The sequence below is a fragment of the Artemia sp. Qi Xiang Cuo genome, chromosome 20 (genome assembly GCF_049724085.1).
Source record: "Artemia sp. Qi Xiang Cuo chromosome 20, ASM4972408v1, whole genome shotgun sequence".
Taxonomy (NCBI): domain Eukaryota; kingdom Metazoa; phylum Arthropoda; class Branchiopoda; order Anostraca; family Artemiidae; genus Artemia; species Artemia sp. Qi Xiang Cuo.
The window spans coordinates 26,138,669-26,156,452 of NC_142813.1; the positions used below are offsets into that span (position 1 = coordinate 26,138,669).

General features: G+C 33.9%; 1 protein-coding gene across 1 annotated transcript in view; it reads right to left on the bottom strand.

Moving 5' to 3' along the window:
* Positions 1–17,784, bottom strand: part of LOC148940046 (endothelin-converting enzyme 1-like) — a 259,409-nt gene that overhangs the window by 143,313 nt on the left and 98,312 nt on the right. The window contains exons 7-8 of the mRNA XM_089106057.1: positions 13,769–13,816; positions 10,411–10,617 (exon numbers count right to left, since the gene is read on the bottom strand). Coding sequence (XP_088962183.1) covers positions 10,411–10,617; positions 13,769–13,816 — 255 coding nt within the window. The remainder of the gene's footprint in view (positions 1–10,410; positions 10,618–13,768; positions 13,817–17,784) is intronic.

Here is a 17,784-nt window from a genome sequence, read left to right on the forward strand (position 1 = left end):
GAAGTTTTCGTTGCGTTTACGATATTTAAACTATTGTTTTTGGGGGTTTAGGGGGAGGAAAAGGTACATAGGTTAGGTTACTTATTTAATATATGGTATGCTTTACCCCCCCCTTCTAATGTGCAAATATATAGCCCAAGTTTGTTTCTAAACTATTATATATTCATCCCATTTTATTTTATTAGCATTAACCAAACTTGACTTTTTAGCAGTATATAAAAGAGTACGTTTAATGCACAAGTACCCAAAAATGTTTGCCTCCTAAATTAAAAAAAATACATATGTTAGTAGAACCCCTCCCCTCCTAGGTTTTATATTTAAAATGAGGATAGATTTTAATAGCTACAATGACAAGTTATTTTTAATTTAAACACCAAGGGATATTCACTTAGCCTCAAACATGATTAAAAAACGATTCGCAGTTAAAATTTTGACAGGTTTATTTACTTGCTAAACAATATATTACAAAACATTTTTGATTATTTTGTAAGTTTGTAATAAAGATTCTATAAATAAATTAAATGTTCAATAATGTAAATAAAATGATTTAATTTGAATTGTTGTGTAAGATTCATTTTTCATAGAAATGTTTTTTGAAAAAAAGTATGAAGTTAGGACAAGTTTAAAATTTATTTGAAGAATTGGTCTATGAATTTCAGCTCAAAAATGGCGAACGAAGATCACAATTTATAACTGTATTATAGCCAGTGTTTCCACTTGCCCGGATTTTCCAGAGCAAACCGAATTTTAATTTTAGATTTATTTTGCGAGAAAAATTAGAGATAGTAGTAAAAGGATTAAAAAATAACAAGTCCTCAAGTTCTGATATTGCGGCAAATGATTTTCTTTTTAATGTGGTGATTGTGAAGTTAGAGACAAATTGCAGAAGATTATGAACATAAAAAAGGAGATGAAAAGGAGAAGTACCTAGGGATTTAGGAAAACTGTAATTAAATTCTTTTAAAAGAAAGATGATGAGAGTGAGTGGGGTAATTATAGAGGCATTAGCCTTATTTCTGTAGGAAGTAGGTTAGTTAGTGTGAATATACTCTTTAGTCTTAGAAAAGCTGTAGATTAAGTTTAAGAGAAGAACAGTGTGGTTTTAAGAAGAAGAGAGGATGCATCGACCCAATTTTTACTCTCAAGTCAATAATTTAGAAGTGCCTGAGTCATCAGACCCCTTTAATCCTTAGCCTTATAGATTATGAGCAAGCGTTTGGTTCAGCCGGTAGAAATGCTCTTTTCAACCGGTAGAACAGCTCTTACTTGCGAAGGTCATATCTTTGTAAGGTAAACCAGATAAACACAGTAAAGTGATTAGTGCTTGTACGAGATTAACATTGCTGCGGTTAAGGTAGGAAATGAGGTTAGAAGCTGGTTTCGGATCAAACTGTTCGTGGCAATGAACTTTAAGCAAGGAGAGACCCGATTCAATGGTAACCGAAACTCTAGAAAACGATATTTTTACACAAATAGATACATCAAAAGAATTGGATTTTAACGCTAATTTAAAATATAGAAGTTTTATTAAGTTTAATCCTACCCATCAAAAGTTAGGCGCCTGAGCAAAAAAATTTGGCTGATGTTCGAAAAAAGGAGAAAAGACCCCCTAAAAATTAAAGAACCTTAATGAAAATCACACCATCATATTCAGCGTATAAGAAAACCTTACTGTAGAGGTTTCAAGCTCCCATCTACAAAAATGTAGAATTTTGCATTTTTTGCCAGAAGAAAGATCACGGGTACCTGTTTATTTATTTGTTTTTTTTTTTTTTTTTTTTTTTTTTCCCCAGGGGTGTTAGTATCGACCCAGTGGTCCTATAAAAACGTGGGAGGGCTCATTTGAACGGAAAATAAAAGTTCTAGTGCCCTTTTTAATTTACCAAAAAAAATAGAGTGCAACTAGGCCCCCTCCCACGCTCATTTTTTTCCCAAAGTCACCTGATCAAAATTTTGAGATAGCCATTTTGTTCAGCATGTTCGAAAATATAATAAGTATGTCTTTTAGGATGACTTAATCCCCCTAAATTCCCGGGGGAGGGCTGAAACTTATGAATTTTACCCAATGTTAACATATAGTATTGGTTATTTGGAAGTATACAGATGTTTTCAGGGGAGATTTTTCCTGGTAGTGGGGGAGAGGGGTGGGTCGGGGTTTATGTGGGAGGATCTTTCCATGTAGGAAGTTTTCATGGGGGAAGGGACATTGCTATAAAGGGGACGCTGGACTTCCCAGCATTATTTAAAAAACGATCAGAAATTTAATATAAAAAAACAAGTATTTCAACTGCAATAGCAGCAACATCGAAACTTCAAACGAACAGAAAATATTACATATATTATTGGGTTCACCCCGTAGTCAATACCTCGCTCTTTAAGCCAAAGATTTTTTAGTACTTTCATAAGAGCTATTTATTCTAATTAACGGCCTTTGTGATAAAGCGGTCATTTTTAAAGAATTGGAACACAATTCGAACTTTCGCTTAAAGAGCAAGGTATTGACTAGGGGGCAAATCCCCTAATAAACAAATTAAAAATATATGAATATATAAGTTCGTTACGTAATTTAATTCTTAAGTTACTTATATTTATTACTAATAAAAGCGTTCGTAAATATAATTAAACAAGTTTCGAGAAAGCCATTTAACTAAATAAAAGTAAATTAATATGAAAATTTTGTTTTAATTATTCATGTACGGTGAGCCAAGATCAAAACCTGCATTTATTCAAAAACGTTCAAAAATTTAATAAAAAAAACAAGTTTTTTAAACTGAAAGTAAGGAGCGACATTAAAACTTAAAACGAACAGAAATTATTCCGTATATGAAAGGGACTGTCCCTTCCTCAACGCCTCGCTCTTTACGCTAAAGTTTGACTCTGTCTCACAACTTTATTTTTTAAAACAATAAAAAACTTTAGCGTAAAGAGCGCGGCGTTGCGGAGGGGACAGTCCCTTTCATATACGTATATTTATTAATAATAAAAACGTTCGTATATAAAATTAAACAAGTTTCGAGAAAGCCATTTAACTAAATAAAAGTAAATTAATATGATTTTTTTTTTTTAATTATTCATGTACGGTGAGCCAAGATCAAAACCTGCATTTATTCAAAAACGTTCAAAAATTAAATTAAAAAAACAAGTTTTTTTTTTAACTGAAAGTAAGGAGCGACATTAAAACTTAAAACGAACAGAAATTATTCCGTACATGAAAGGGGCTGTCTTCTCCCCAACGCCTCGCTCTTTACGCTAAAGTTTGACTCTGTCTCACAACTTTATTTTTTAAAACAATAAAAAACTTTAGCGTAAAGAGCGAGGCGTTGAGGAGAGGACAGTCCCTTTCATATACGGAATAATTTCTGTTCGTTTTAAGTTTTAATGTCGCTCCTTACTTTCAGGTTAAAAAACTTGTTTTTTTTTATTTAATTGAATAAAGAGTTAAGTAGGGTTGTGTTCTATTCCCGTTTATATGGATCATTTTCATGGATTTTGTCATGGAAAGGCTATGGCAGAGCATGGAATCAAATGGTAAAGTAAAACTCTCATAAATTTGAGAATTCTAGATGAAAATTTTAGCAAAGTACGTGAACAGCTTGACTTACCTAGGTAGGTATCATAGGCAGCGCTGCCTAAGTAAAGAACGATGGTGGCACAATGTATTGTTTTTGTTTTTTTTCTAGACCAGGGCACTTCGTATCGAAGGAATTGTGTTATAAACTTCCAAAAGGGCTCATGCGATTGGAAATTGGAATGGCTAGTGCCCTTTTTAATAGTCAAAGTGATTGGAAGGCAACTAACACCCCTTCCACGCCCACCATTTCCGCAAACACATCGAATCAAAATTTTGAGATAGACATTTTGTCCAACGTCATTGAAAAATTTGGAAATTATGTCTTTGAGGCGGACACCCCCCCCCCCCCACACACACAGCCCTCAGGGCAAGGGTTGTAAGTTATACCCTGGGGTATATAAGGTTTTTATAGAAAGTGTTGTCGTAGAAACTTCAAAAAGGCCTCATTCGATTGAAAATTGAACGGGCTAGTGCTTTCTAAAGGCCAGAATATATTTTGTACTTTACTGAAAAAAATCTTTTAAATATTTTCACTTTTATAACTTTAAGAAATAAAAAAATTAATTAAGATTTTAAGGAATAAATATCAGCATATGTTTATTAACCTTACATTGCACGTTTTTTTCAGCAAGCTCATTCGATTTTTTTCAGTGGAGTAAGAATTGAATTCTAGCTTTTTGACATTCTAGGGCCTAGAATCCTACTCAAATTGATGCTTGATCGTGTTAAGTTAGAATGACTCCGATCTCATGTTGTTCTTGGTTCTTTTCGTTTATAAGGACTGATTTGTGACATTTGTATACAAAATAATTTATTTGATTGTATTTTTCATTTTTGGTTTTTTGCAGTTCTTTACTTTTTTTTTGAAAAACTTCTGTGCAAAAAGTTTTTTTGATTAATTATTAGTAAAGACGGTGGGTGCAGGGAAAATGTCAAATGTAGAATAGCGAAGGCGCAGCCTGTTATTTTCAGTGTTGAAAAAAAAGTCTTGAAGAATAGGAAGATAAGTCTGCGGACTAGGGAGGTAAGTCTTCGAATAGTAAGGTAAGTGATGACTGTGGTCAAGTAGGGTTCTGAAACGTGGGCATTCGGAAGGACAAAGGAGGATTTTTTAGATGTTTTCAGAGGAACTGTCTACGGATTGTTTTGGGTACCCGTCTGACTGACAGTATTTCAAACAGTAAATTGTATGAAAAATATGGTTCTATGCCTTATTCAAGGGGGTATACAATTGGGGGAATTCATTGGGAGAAAAGCTGAAATGGCTAGGGCGCGTTTTGCAAATGAAAGATGACAGATTGCCCAAAACCGTCATTTTTGGCCAACCATTTAGAGTCAATTGAAAAGCAAGTCGTCTCTGAATTGGGTTTGATGAGGTCGGAAGGAAGAATTTAAGGGAAATTAGAGCTTCTTCGAAAGTTATAAATAAGGAGTCTAAATAGATTTGGTTTGAGGAGGAGCATCCATAATTGAAAAAAAATCAGGCGTATAGAACATATTTTGATTTACTCAGGTACCCTTGTTATTTCCATTGAGCACTTTTGCGAAACTTTTAATCACGGACTAGCAAACGATCCATAAGAACTCACGCGAAACACAACTAATTAGCAACCGAGATTGTTTTGGTATATTTGAGATCCCACCCACAATTACCGTTGCATAATTACTGAAAGAATGATCTCCGAAAGTTTTGAGCTAATTGGACACCAAGCATCAAACAGACCCCTTTCCATTAAAAAATTTATATCTAAACAACGGGCAACTTGAAAAATTTATGGTCCTTTTCCTGGGGTTTTTGGAGTTATATCATCCTTGGAGACATTATTGCTGAACTTTTCAACTATTTTCAAAAAAATGGCTATCTAAAAGTTTTGAGCGAATGCCTTAGGAGCATGGAAGGTGGGTACAGTTAGAAAAGAAGAAACAGGAGGGGACTAGTGCCCATCCAACTCCTTCTGACTCGCAAAAAGGGTCGTAGAACCTCCAAAATCCTATTCCAATGACTCATTTCCGTTCTGGGGAGATTGCAGATATCCCTACATAATATTTTTTACAGAAACACTAAAGGGTCAAGTTAACACCCAAATCTGTTCCCGAGATATTTTAGTAAGCCCGTGTGACAACCTGTGTGCACATAGTTTATTTTAATTAGTTCAATATCCTTCTCAACATTCCCCGAAAGTTCCAAATTAATGCCGTTTCTGAGATATTACAGATATGCGATTTGTTTTTATATTTATTGAATAAAAGAACTTGAACTTGACAACCCGCACATAATGTAGTTTGATTTAGTTAAACATTACCCTCAGTATTTTCAGACAGTTTCAGCTTAATACCCTTAGTCGTTGCTGATATATTGCAGATACACCTATTTGACAATTTTGATACACATAATCTTATTATCTAGCTCAACCCCCCCCCCCCTATATTTCCTGAAAGTTTAAACTTAATACTTTAGCTATTCGTGAGACATCACAGATATGCCCTTTTGACAACTTGAATGAAAGTAGTGTCTTTTAATTTGTAATTTGAAATTCTCTTAATATGCTCTGAAATTTTCAACTAGAATGTCTCTTGATTTTGCTCAGAATTTGCCTGAACATTCTTTGAAAGTTTCATCTTCATACCACTTCACACCCAGAATCAAAAATGCCCCCACTTCTCAATGATAAAACATGTGCGTAAACAACGGGCAACGTGCATAACTTACAGCCCTTACCCTTAGGTTTGAGCCATGCAGAGAAGCATAGTTATCGGATCTTTCGGCTATTGTAAACGAGATAACTATCTCAAAACTTTGATTGGACGTCTCCGGGTGGTTGCGGAGGAGGAGACAGATAAAAAGGGCATGATAGGAGCTGGTGGTCCTCCCATCACTTTTTAATTCTTAAATAGAACTCAATAACTTTCAATTACCGGTCAAATGAGCCCCCTTCGAAGTTTCTACGATAACAACTTCGATACGAATTGGCCTGGAGAAAATAAGAAATATTTAGTCCAAGGAAGCTGCCTTCTTCTTTCTTAGGCACATTATTAGTCGTAATGAGAATCATTACCAATAATATCGAATCTAACTGTAGGTATTTTGTTCCAGAACCTTACATCGTTGAGCAAATTAAGGCTTTTAAGCTTTTACCGACGACGGTTTTTTCTTTAAAAATTTAAATAAGAAAAAGATCTTGGAAAAAATATAATGAATATCCAAATAATAAAAGTGTTTTTGATAGTATTTTTGGATGAAGACGATGATTTTAACTGTCAGGGCTGGTTAGCTATACTTACTCTTACATGGAAATTAACCTGTTAAAAGCCAACCAAAGGATGAAGATACATTAGTGAAATCTTTCTCACCTTGTACCTCATTTTTAAAAGAAACAAGGAATACGCTAATTCGTTTAGGGCACACCCATGTATAAAGGGTGTCTTACTCGTTTTAATTGGTTCACTTCAATACTTGAGGATGTTCAGATGGATTACACAGTCTTTTAACGAGTTAGCCAAAAACTATAGGGAGTTGCAGGATTTTACAAGGTTTTTATAAAGCTACAAGGTTTTTTGCCTGGCAACTTTTATTGTTGTTGTTTTTTATCGTAAAGTATCCCCATGTTTTTGTACGTGTAAAGTGGCATGGGGCCAATGCTTAGTCTTACCCTCCTCTGTACAAACTAGAGTCAAATCCTCTGCATATTTTTTTTCTATGTTTCTACACAGCAAAGAGAAAAACGATGTTTCGAACAACAGTATTCCTACATACGAACCTTTCCCTCTCCTCAAAAGGCCACACCATAAAATGTCAAAAGCTAAACCTGTGTGAGGGGTTGTTGATTAAGTAATGATATTTTTTATCTTCAAAGAAGAAAAATGCAAGTCCGATTTGACTGAACGTTTTGCCGAAAGGAATATCAGAAAGATAAATGACACTTTAGAAACAAATCCATTCAAATTCAGTTGGTGAAAAGTTTTTGACAAGCGTTCAATCCTCCAGAAAGCTTTCCAGAAGAGACACTGAAAGTTGAATGAGGGAGGCTAGCAAAATCAACACATTGACCGATGATGGATAATTAAGGACAATCAATAATGGATGATAATCAGTGAACTTTCCACTCAGAATCGGTAACTCAATCATTTAACATCCATATAGATTCCAAGATGCTTCACCCATGAAAACCAACATCCATTTAGATTTAACTTTAATATTGATGTAGATTTTACCAGGTTTCTGCACTGTCGTGTTTTTCTGACTATGGGAAGCTTAGAGATAGGAAAAGAAATAGAGGCCAGATTTTGTAAAACAAAAAAAAATCAGATTTCGCTGTTAGCCCGGAGTCCCATTATTCTTGATGCACGCTATTTCAGAATCGATGAATGCAATAAATAGCAAGAGTATCGGGAATCTGGCTTCCAGTCTTGCCTAGTCAATTGGCTTCAACACAGAACAGTGACGACAAAAATAAATCGCTCGACTTAATCTCATTATATCCAGCCACTGGTAAAAAAATGCTTTCGTTTTGCCAAGTATGGGGAATGTGCTGAATTACGTTCGAGCGTTGGGTTCTTTTAATTTGGCTACTGAAAAATATAAGGCTATTAGTTATTCAATAGAATACTTTTTTGTATTTCGAGTATTAGTGGAAATTTCCTTAACAATAAAATGGAACTAGATAAAGGACAAAAATCTTTTTTCAGGACGGTTTGAAGACTACATCAACAATTCCGAGAGGAGCCTAATGAAGAACTACATTTTTAGATTGTGGGAATGAGCCTTCCATTGAAGGGGGCCAAAATAAAAACTAAAGAACTAACTTCTGATTAGTTTGAAGCTTGTAAAGATTGTTCCTTGGGTCAAAGAAACCTCACATTTTTGTGGGGAAATGGGGAAAGGCGTAAAGGTACCTGAAAAGGGGCACCCGAACAATTTTTTCTCTGTTGTATTTGAACTTTAAATGTAGATGTCCCTGGGTTAGGAGCGAGGTCCCTCCCAACATATGGGACCCGAAAGATGGAAAAAAAATTCAAATTTTCAGACTTATATTCTTGAGTCTTTATTGAGGTGACACAAAAAGTTGAAAAACAGAACAGATTTCACGAATATTGGGTGTAAAAACTCTTTCTCAGGCCCAAAGAACAGTTTTCCCGAACAGAGAAAAACTCATATCAGTAAGTTCGTGAGCCAAGGGAAACTTAACATTTAAAATAAACTAGGCTTGAGAAATCAACTCCTTTGAAATCAGGTCCAGAAATAGATCAACAAACTTTTTTTCCCAATCGGGTTATAACTTATATCCGTAAGTCCTTGGGGAAAGCGAACTTCTTCGATGCAAAAACATCACCTGAAAAACATTGATTTACATAAAATTGGGGTCTGAAAAAGTGCCAGTTTTTACCGATTGACCCAAAATTTTCATATGTAAGCCAAGTGCCAACGGCACAAACAATCTTTTAGGTTTGGGTGCTAGCTTCAAGAAAATGGGCCTAAAATTTGATTTTCTGGTTCCCTTCAAACTTACATCAGCAAATTCCTGAGCCAATGGAACCAAGTGCACAAAGATAAATTAGAAAACAAATATTCGTTCGCCTGTATAAGGGCCAATAACTTTTTTTTAGAGACAGCTGGAAATCTATATTCATGAGTCCTTGAGTCAAGAGGATCCCAATACACAAAAGAACATGAATAACAAATTTAGCTCATCCGATCGACCAATAGGCCTACTCAGAACATTTTTGACCTGCCCAGATCGGATGCAACAGCTGGATTTGCAATGTTTTGATTAGCCCAGATCAAATGGCTACACAATTCTTGATGTCTCAAAATGGCAGATGGAAGCATTCGATTAAAAATTATATATATTGCTCTTTTGGGCAAGTGTAACCCAGAGATGACAAAAACAAAAAAATAATCTTGGCTGTACCAATTCGTGGAACTCCCGCCCCACGAAATGGGCCTAAATTTTCATTTCAGTCTGATCGTTTTGAAAAGTACAGGGCATGTGAATAGCAGCCAAAGAACCTCAATGAAGATAAGGAGTGCATCAATTCATGGCGTCCGAAATAGGCCCACAATTTTTTTTTTCTGATAGGTATATAGCGTACATGGCGAGTAGCTTCTAATGGCCTAGACATGAATCTATTAAGAGACACTAAAAGTTACAACAAAACGAAGCATGAAAATGCTCTATTAATAAAATGGTGAATTACTACACGTCTATTTTCCAGGATATCCAAACAATTAGGGGTCAGGATGGATTGCCTCCAAATAAACCCTATACTGAATATCAAAAATAATATTCAAAAATTGTTGCACTACGGCTCATCGAAAATTTTTAATAATCAAATATTGCCTAGATATATAATACATTCCTACATTTTAGTTCCAAGCAAAAAAGCTGAAGCTGAAATACTTCACAGATATCCTTACACTTTATCCACAATGACACTACCTCACCTGAAATGGAAGAAAAACTAATTTCTTTCGAATGAAAAATAAATACACGTTCCTTGAAAATAGTTTTAGAAAAAACTGAATTTGCTTAAAATTGTGGTCTATTTTCTGCATTAAAAATACCTTGTAACTTTACAATAAACAATCTATATTAATCTTGTTCTGTGGTTTTTTTTTACCCCAAACATAAAACCTAACCCAATAATTGTTGTGTTTTCAAAGAACGCAGCATGTCCAAGCTAGGGTTACTTAATTTTGTCTAAAAAAATGTCGTTTATTGTTTGCCTTCGTTGAATTTGATGTTAAAAACACCAAATTAAAAAAAAAACAATAGAATCAAAATGCTTACCAATAAAAATATACATTTAAAAAATTACAAACAGTGTTAAAATAAACTCACCGTAAATGAAATCTGTTGTAGTTCAGCAACTGTCATCACTCCAGGCGTGGCTAAAGTGAGCATTTTTTGTTCTGCCATTGTTGGTGTCAGCTCAGCTAGTCTTTTCTCGAAGTGAAACAGTTCTTCCGCAAATTTTGCCGCCTCGGGACTTGTAGCGCCTAGTAGCTGCACACTGTCTTTCAACAGTTGTTTGTAGGCAGCTATGGTCTGAAGATAGATGGAAATCATGTATAAGCAAAATCACTCATTGCTTTCAACATTGTTCCACAAGAACTTGATGAGTAGAGAAATAATTTAATTTTGCAAAAGTCTCTACCAAGAGTGAGTATTTTAAAGGGAAAAGGGATAATAGAAAATGAAAAAATTATCTTACGTATACTGTAGAAGAATTGACTGGTGCATTGACGATTAAATGTTGATATGAAACAAGAGCCACACTTAGAAATTTATTAATGTCTCTTGATTATCCTTGATTGCATTGCATTCAGACTTGATAGTCTGAATGCAAAATTTATACTGTGTAAGAAAAACTAATTCCAATTTATGGATAAAAAAGAAAAATTTGTAGCTTTCGATCAATATTACTTGAAACTACATAATTCTGTTTCTAAGGCTTAAATTTTCGCAGAACTATTCCTTTTGTGTAATCTATAGGCAAATTAAAGCGATAGTTGGAAGTTTGATAAGCATTTTCTAAATTGTTTTATCTCAAAAAAAGAAAATTTGATACAAAATGAATTCAGCTGAGTTTAATTCCTTACGCAGAATTGTTACTTTAAAAGTTGATCTTCATTGGAAGGTTCAGTTCAATTTTTAAGAATTAGCACCAAGAGCTGACTAATCATTATTAGAAGTTTTTTTTTTAATCATTTATATGATTCTGTTTATTTCTTCCGTAAAGCGAAACTCCATGCCAATGAAAACATTTAACTATGCCTACTTTGAGCACGAGATATGACAAAAAAATTATTAGCCGAAAGTCATTCTTCCCTCCGTAAACTCAGTCTTTCTCACCTAGCCTCATAGTCAATCTTCTAAACACCAAACAAAACACTTTTGCAATTTTCATGGAAATAAAAACAAAAGCCTCTACTTTTAAAATTTGCTATTTTTGTTCAATTTTTAGCAAGTGTGTTAATTTTATTTCTTATCCGCATGTACTTTTATTTTTTGTTCCTTTTAATTTGACTTGTGTTGTTTTTTCCTCTTTTCATGATTTATTTATTTATTTACTTATTGACTTACTAAGATGAACTGCACTTTTTTCGAGTCGGCAGTTTTTCAAATTTTTGCTTCTTTACTTTATGCAGTTTATAGCGTAGAGTAAAATAGCAAATACACAATGAACTTAAAAACCAACTTTGCGCTCCAATGATGTTGTTATTCATTGTTTCGTTTTTTCCTTTGTTATATTTTTGCACCTGATCAGCTTCCCCTTGCTTCTTCCTATCCCCTGTTGTCTTGACTTTATTTAGTTTACTTGTTTGTTCATTGTTTCTTGAATGTTACTTCTATTCTTTGTCTGTTATTCATAGTTGACTACACGAGTAATGCTCTCTACTAATATATGTGAAATTATTTTGAATAAGTTTCTTAAATAAATATTTATGTATCTTTCTACATACAGATTGTTTTTTTTAATTGTTACACACTAAAAGCTTTTAACTTGACACTAGCTGCTGTTGACATATCATTTCTCTGATTTGTCACTTGCTACCTTTTTGCTCGTCACTTTTCTCGTAATAAACATCAGACAGTTCGTGGTACTTGACAGACTCTCATCAATAATAGGCTTAACCATGAAAACAGGTATTGGGAACAATATACATATCACGGAATTATGACAAAACCTTATGGGTTTGGTCGAATCGTGAACAATCGTCCAAGGTGTTTTGGTCCAATCTCTGGAGATTTTATAAAGACAGTATTTACTTCAGATTAACTTAGCCTACTTCTGATAATGCCCAATAGCAACTGAAACTCTAAGAAACGGGATTTCAATATTCAGAGACTTATTATACCAGCATTCAAAAATTTGATATACCAGATTCATCTAATTTTCCTGATAATGCTAAACATGTAGTCTAAATTCATTCAGTCTATCCACATCAAGTCCAAATTTATCTATAAAAAGTTGTGTGCATGAAAAAATTTTCGTAATCTTAGGAAAAAGGAGAAAAACTCCCGCCCCTCTCTGTAAAAGAAAAGTCCCCCTCTTTAAACAATAATGTGATCTTGATGAGAATTATACGACCAAACTCAGTACGTATGGCAACCGTAGAACAGGGGGTTTCAGCCCCTTTACATAACTATGAAATTTTGATATTTCCAGCAAAGGGTGAACAGGGGTGCGTCTTTCCTGACTTTTGTTCCGTTTCTCTTCTCTCTTTTTTTAAGAGAGTGGTTGTATTTAAATAGTCGTTAGGGGAAATACAAAATTTTAGTTCTATTACTTGTTTTAGTAGGTAACAAAAGAAATCTTACAAAATGAAATAAGAACTTATGCCACAAAGAATACTCTTCTATAAGGTAAATATACAGATAGTATTGAAATTAAATAAATCAGGGTTATTTGATATAAAGGGAATGCCTTCTGTCAGCTGCTTTGAAAGTGTAGAATACCACAGAATGTGGGACGAAACCTTCATCATAAAAGAAAAGTCCTGGAATCCTAAGGGAGCTCCTAAACGGTTCTCTAAGGATCAAGTAAAATTTGTTTTACTTCCGTGTAAAATTCAAACCACGCGTGATTGTGGTGCAGGAAAACAAGCATGCAAACACACAGAAGCAACATAAAGGAAGCTGAAGACAAATATAAACTTGCAGGGAATACTATCTTATAAGTGGCCTTTAAGGGATTAAAAGGTTCCTTCGTGTTAGGTATGATGATTTTTTAAAAGACGTAAGATTCATAATATGGATTATGAAAAATGATAAGTCAAAACAACGATCGTTTTTCAAGGTAAATGCTTAAAATTTTCCATCTATTCCCCACAAACTTTAGAATACGAACATGCATCAATAATTTACAAATATCTCATTTACAAGGACCTGCTATATCTTACAAATAAAACCATGATATCAACTTTTTGCTACGGCTGCCACGATAATACAATAACAGAAAACTATCTACTGAAAAAATTATATATTTTTTTTTTCGCTTAAAAACTATGCTTTTTCTAGTCTTAACGGCGCTTATTCAGCCAAAAACATGAACAAGAACAAAGCAAATAAATACAAAAATTTCTATTTGTGCAAATATTTAAGGACCTTGTAAATGAGGTTTTGATAGCTAAGTCTACTATTAAAAAAATAACTACAAAACTATGAAGACAAAGGGATTTGAAATGATACTAACCCTTGTTGTTGGGGGTCTTGAGTGTCGACTTCCAATTGTTTGATCTAGCTGAAAAAAGGATACCCAAAGGAGCGTTTTAACTAGCCAGAAATGGAAAAACACACAACCCACTAGACTCAGCTGAAGGATATAAAAATAACTCATACAGAATGAAGACCTCCTCTTCAATTGTGAAACTAAAATCATTTCGCAAGATGGATTCATGATGGATTTTATCGGGAAGATTTTCAATATACAAAAAAGTATATGTTTTAGTAACATTATCATATCTTAGGCCCATCTTAAATCATCAACCTCCACAGGCGTTCATCACGCTTAAGCCTTGATTTTTTTTTCTTTTTAATTCGCCATCAAATATCATTTTTTTTTCATATATGATTATAAAATGGTTTTTCTTGGATTGTGAAATCACACAGAATCAAAGATATCGCTTCCCTACAATACCGAGGGCATTCAACTCAACTTTTGTGAGGCATACTTGTGCACCAATCATTTCATTTGTGATATATCTGTTAGACAGTAGATTTTGATTTTTTTCATTTTAACATTCCAAGAGATTTTAATAGCCCAGTTCTCTGAAATCCGATGGTATTACCAATGTGAATTTTTAAGCTAATCAAGGGATCAAAAAGTTTCTGAGCCATTGTGACAAAACACAAAAAGCCCAATTGCTCTGAAGTACGAAACATAGAGTCTTATAAATTACAATACTTTGTCAATTAACACCGATGCTATTTACTTGTAGATGATATTTTGTTTCACAGAAGCCGCATTCAGAAACTAAGTTTTAATTAAGTACAAACCACAGGACATCGCAGGGCAAGCTATAATTTATGTGCTGGAAATCCAAGATGGTGGAAATCCAAGATGGTGGAAATCCAAGATTGAGGATCTTTGTTTAATCTGCAATTAGTACAACTTAAAATGTTAATTGCAAAATCGGTTGAAATTGAGTCCTTTTTTTACTCTTTCACTCCCGTAAAATCTGGCATTTAGTTTAGAAGAAATTGTGGTGACCCGTGTCACTTTCGAAGAACGTGCGTGATAGATTTCCGGCATAAGGAGCGCGAAAAAAGACTCTTGTGTTTGAGAAGACTTTCGAATAAGAGCTCAACCGATTAAAATCCTGTTAAGTTTAATAATGAATGTTGATCACCCCATCTACTGGAGGCACTGTGATTGTTTATAACGGAGCTTTCTAGTGATGTCTTGCTTTAAAAGCTTGCTTTATCTATAAGTATTATTGAGCAATTCAAAACTTAAGCGCATAATGGAATAAGAAACAAAGGCATTCAATTTAATTACAGAAACGGTATGTACAGTATGGATCAATCACTCAAGGATACAAATAAAACTTTAGGTATAAAATGGATAAATTTTACGATACTGTAGAACAATCAAAGATAAAAATTGTGAAGGAGCTTCACTTCTAGTTCAATTAGGCTCATTAAGCATTATAATTGTATACTGATTAATATATAATAATATTTTTAAGGATAGCTTAGAAGCTGCTAATCGTTACTGAAACATTTGTAAAACCTTTTATTTCAACGTTGAGTGTCTTTCATAAAACTGATTTGCCATCACTACCCATTGATGGTGTATAAAACAGCGTTTTTTAAATTGGCATTTTCCACTAAAACCCATCGATATTTCAGCACGAGATTCGAACCCCCTATACGAATTTTATTTGCAAGAATCGACCAGGTTTTCCTTCAAAAGTGTCAGATTTAATGGGGTGGCAGAAATAGTGAAGATAGTTTATGAATCGGCATTATTGAATATTTTGTTGATTGATATTCACTTTTAGCTTGCCTTTAAAAGCTTAAAATGCTCAGAAATATTTGAAGTCTTTAATATGCTTTAGTAAATGTCATTACTGATGTACTTTTTAGCTGCTGATTTGTCCCAGGCTTTTCTTTACCCTGAAGATTTTCTCTTCTTACTACTAGCTCAACTTCTTAACTGATCTATGTCTGTAGATTAAATTCCAAAGGATTCCATATTGAAATGGGCTTTTGGAACCTTGAAATTTCGTCTATCTCTGGACATTCAGAATACCTTGGGTGACTAGCAATTGAGTGATTTTTTTTAATGAATGTGCAATCTTCTATCGGTCTTAGATGACTCTGCATCATGCTTGAACAAAGGGAAATTGCTCTAGGTTGAAAAACACTAAGGTTTTTAGTTACTGAAATGGTGATGCGGATAAATTAAGAATTGGAAGTGCTACAGCAGGGTGGTTTGGAGGTGTTCAGCGAAAAGGTATAAAATGTATGAAAGAATTTTGTATATAAAACTGTCTCTTTTACACAAATTGAGAAGTAATTACCAAAATTTACGCAAAAAAGAAGAAAATTTCCAGAGCCTAATGAAAAAAATTATAACCACACATGCATTCTGTATTAAAGCACGGTGTTCAAGCTTGCTGGATACAAGAAGTTATAGTTAGGATACCAGTTTGCTAGTTCTGGTACTCTACCTTTTTGAAACCGATTGATAAAGTAAATTATATGATTGTATCTCGCTGTATATACGGTAGGATAGAAAAAAAAACTTTCTAGTTAAATGGATGTTAATATCTTATAACGTTAGATTTTTATACCTGGGATAGGGGTTGGGAGGTAATAAATAAAAGAATAATTGTCTTCTATTTTCTTCTATATGTACTATTGTCTTCTGTTTTCCTAGTTTGATGGTTTTAGCGAATAATGATCCCGGTATTGCTCTCTATGTATGGTGGTAGCCTTTAATTGTGTTATTCATATTATTTTATTGATTTCCCTGATTTCACATCTAAAGGGAGCCGACCCAAGTTCTAAAAAACCGACTTCAGTTCAACCAACAATTTTCAAGTCTCCTAAGTAGGATAGAACACCTTTCTTTGAATCGGAGCCCCCCCCACCGCCCTATAGAAAAAACGAAACAATAGAAGTCTGTATTAGCTGAATTATCAGTTGATTAATCAGCTGACATTTTTAGTTTCAATAAAAGCCTAATATTGCAGGGATTAAATAAAGAACTCTTTAGTCATCATAAAACTAAAAAAAAATTAAAAAGGTGATAAAAGATGCCTCATAGGGAGTTTCTAAAAAATCATCATCTTTTCAGATGCATTATTTGGATGTAAAATACTAGCTCTAAACACAATCGTAAAAACTAAGTTGTGCTTCCATAGGTTTAACAATTTTGAAAAAATGTAGTTTTGTAAAAAAAATAAAAAAAAAAAAAAAAAATTGAGAAAGTAAGGAGTGTGTTTATGTCAAGAGGGAAAGACCTCGTCTGGGGCCTCATCTTCTTTTAATGAGTAGATTTTTGCAACTATAATACGAATATAAAGGCTATTCCTAGCCTGGATTTAGTAAGTAAATTAATTAAACATTAACAAATGAACTTAAAGCAAATTATGATTTTGTTCCCAAAAACATTGGAACAACAAAGTGTTTTTCATGCTGAGTAACAAAAATCCCATTGCTTTGAAAAATTTTGACCTTTGACATGATAAAAGGCTATTTATTTTCAAAACATACCACACTGAATCCATGAAGTTCAAGTAAATATTCGGGTGTATCCCATTTGAGCGCTTTCCCATGTGAGCGCCATGGCGCGCAAATGGGAATTTCCCATTTGCGCGCCGTATTTTAATTAGTTCAGTTGTGTCCCATTTGAGCGCCAGATAATATTTTGCGTATGTTAGGTGATATAGCTAGGTGATCAGGTAAATTTTTCGCAAATCATATTATTGACTTACGAATAAAGTAAACACACCACTCGATGCCTTTTTTAGGCTCTTTCCAAATATAATAATCATTTTTGTCGGAAATGAATTTTACCCCCACCCTATGTATACCAATCCAGGGTATATATTTGCACATTAGGGGGTGGGGTAAATTTTAAACTTACCTCCCATTAACATCAGAAATAAAATTTACCCCCCCCCTAATGTGCAAATATATACCCTGAATTGGTATATATAGGGGTGGGGGTAAAATTCATATCAGAAAAAATGATTATTC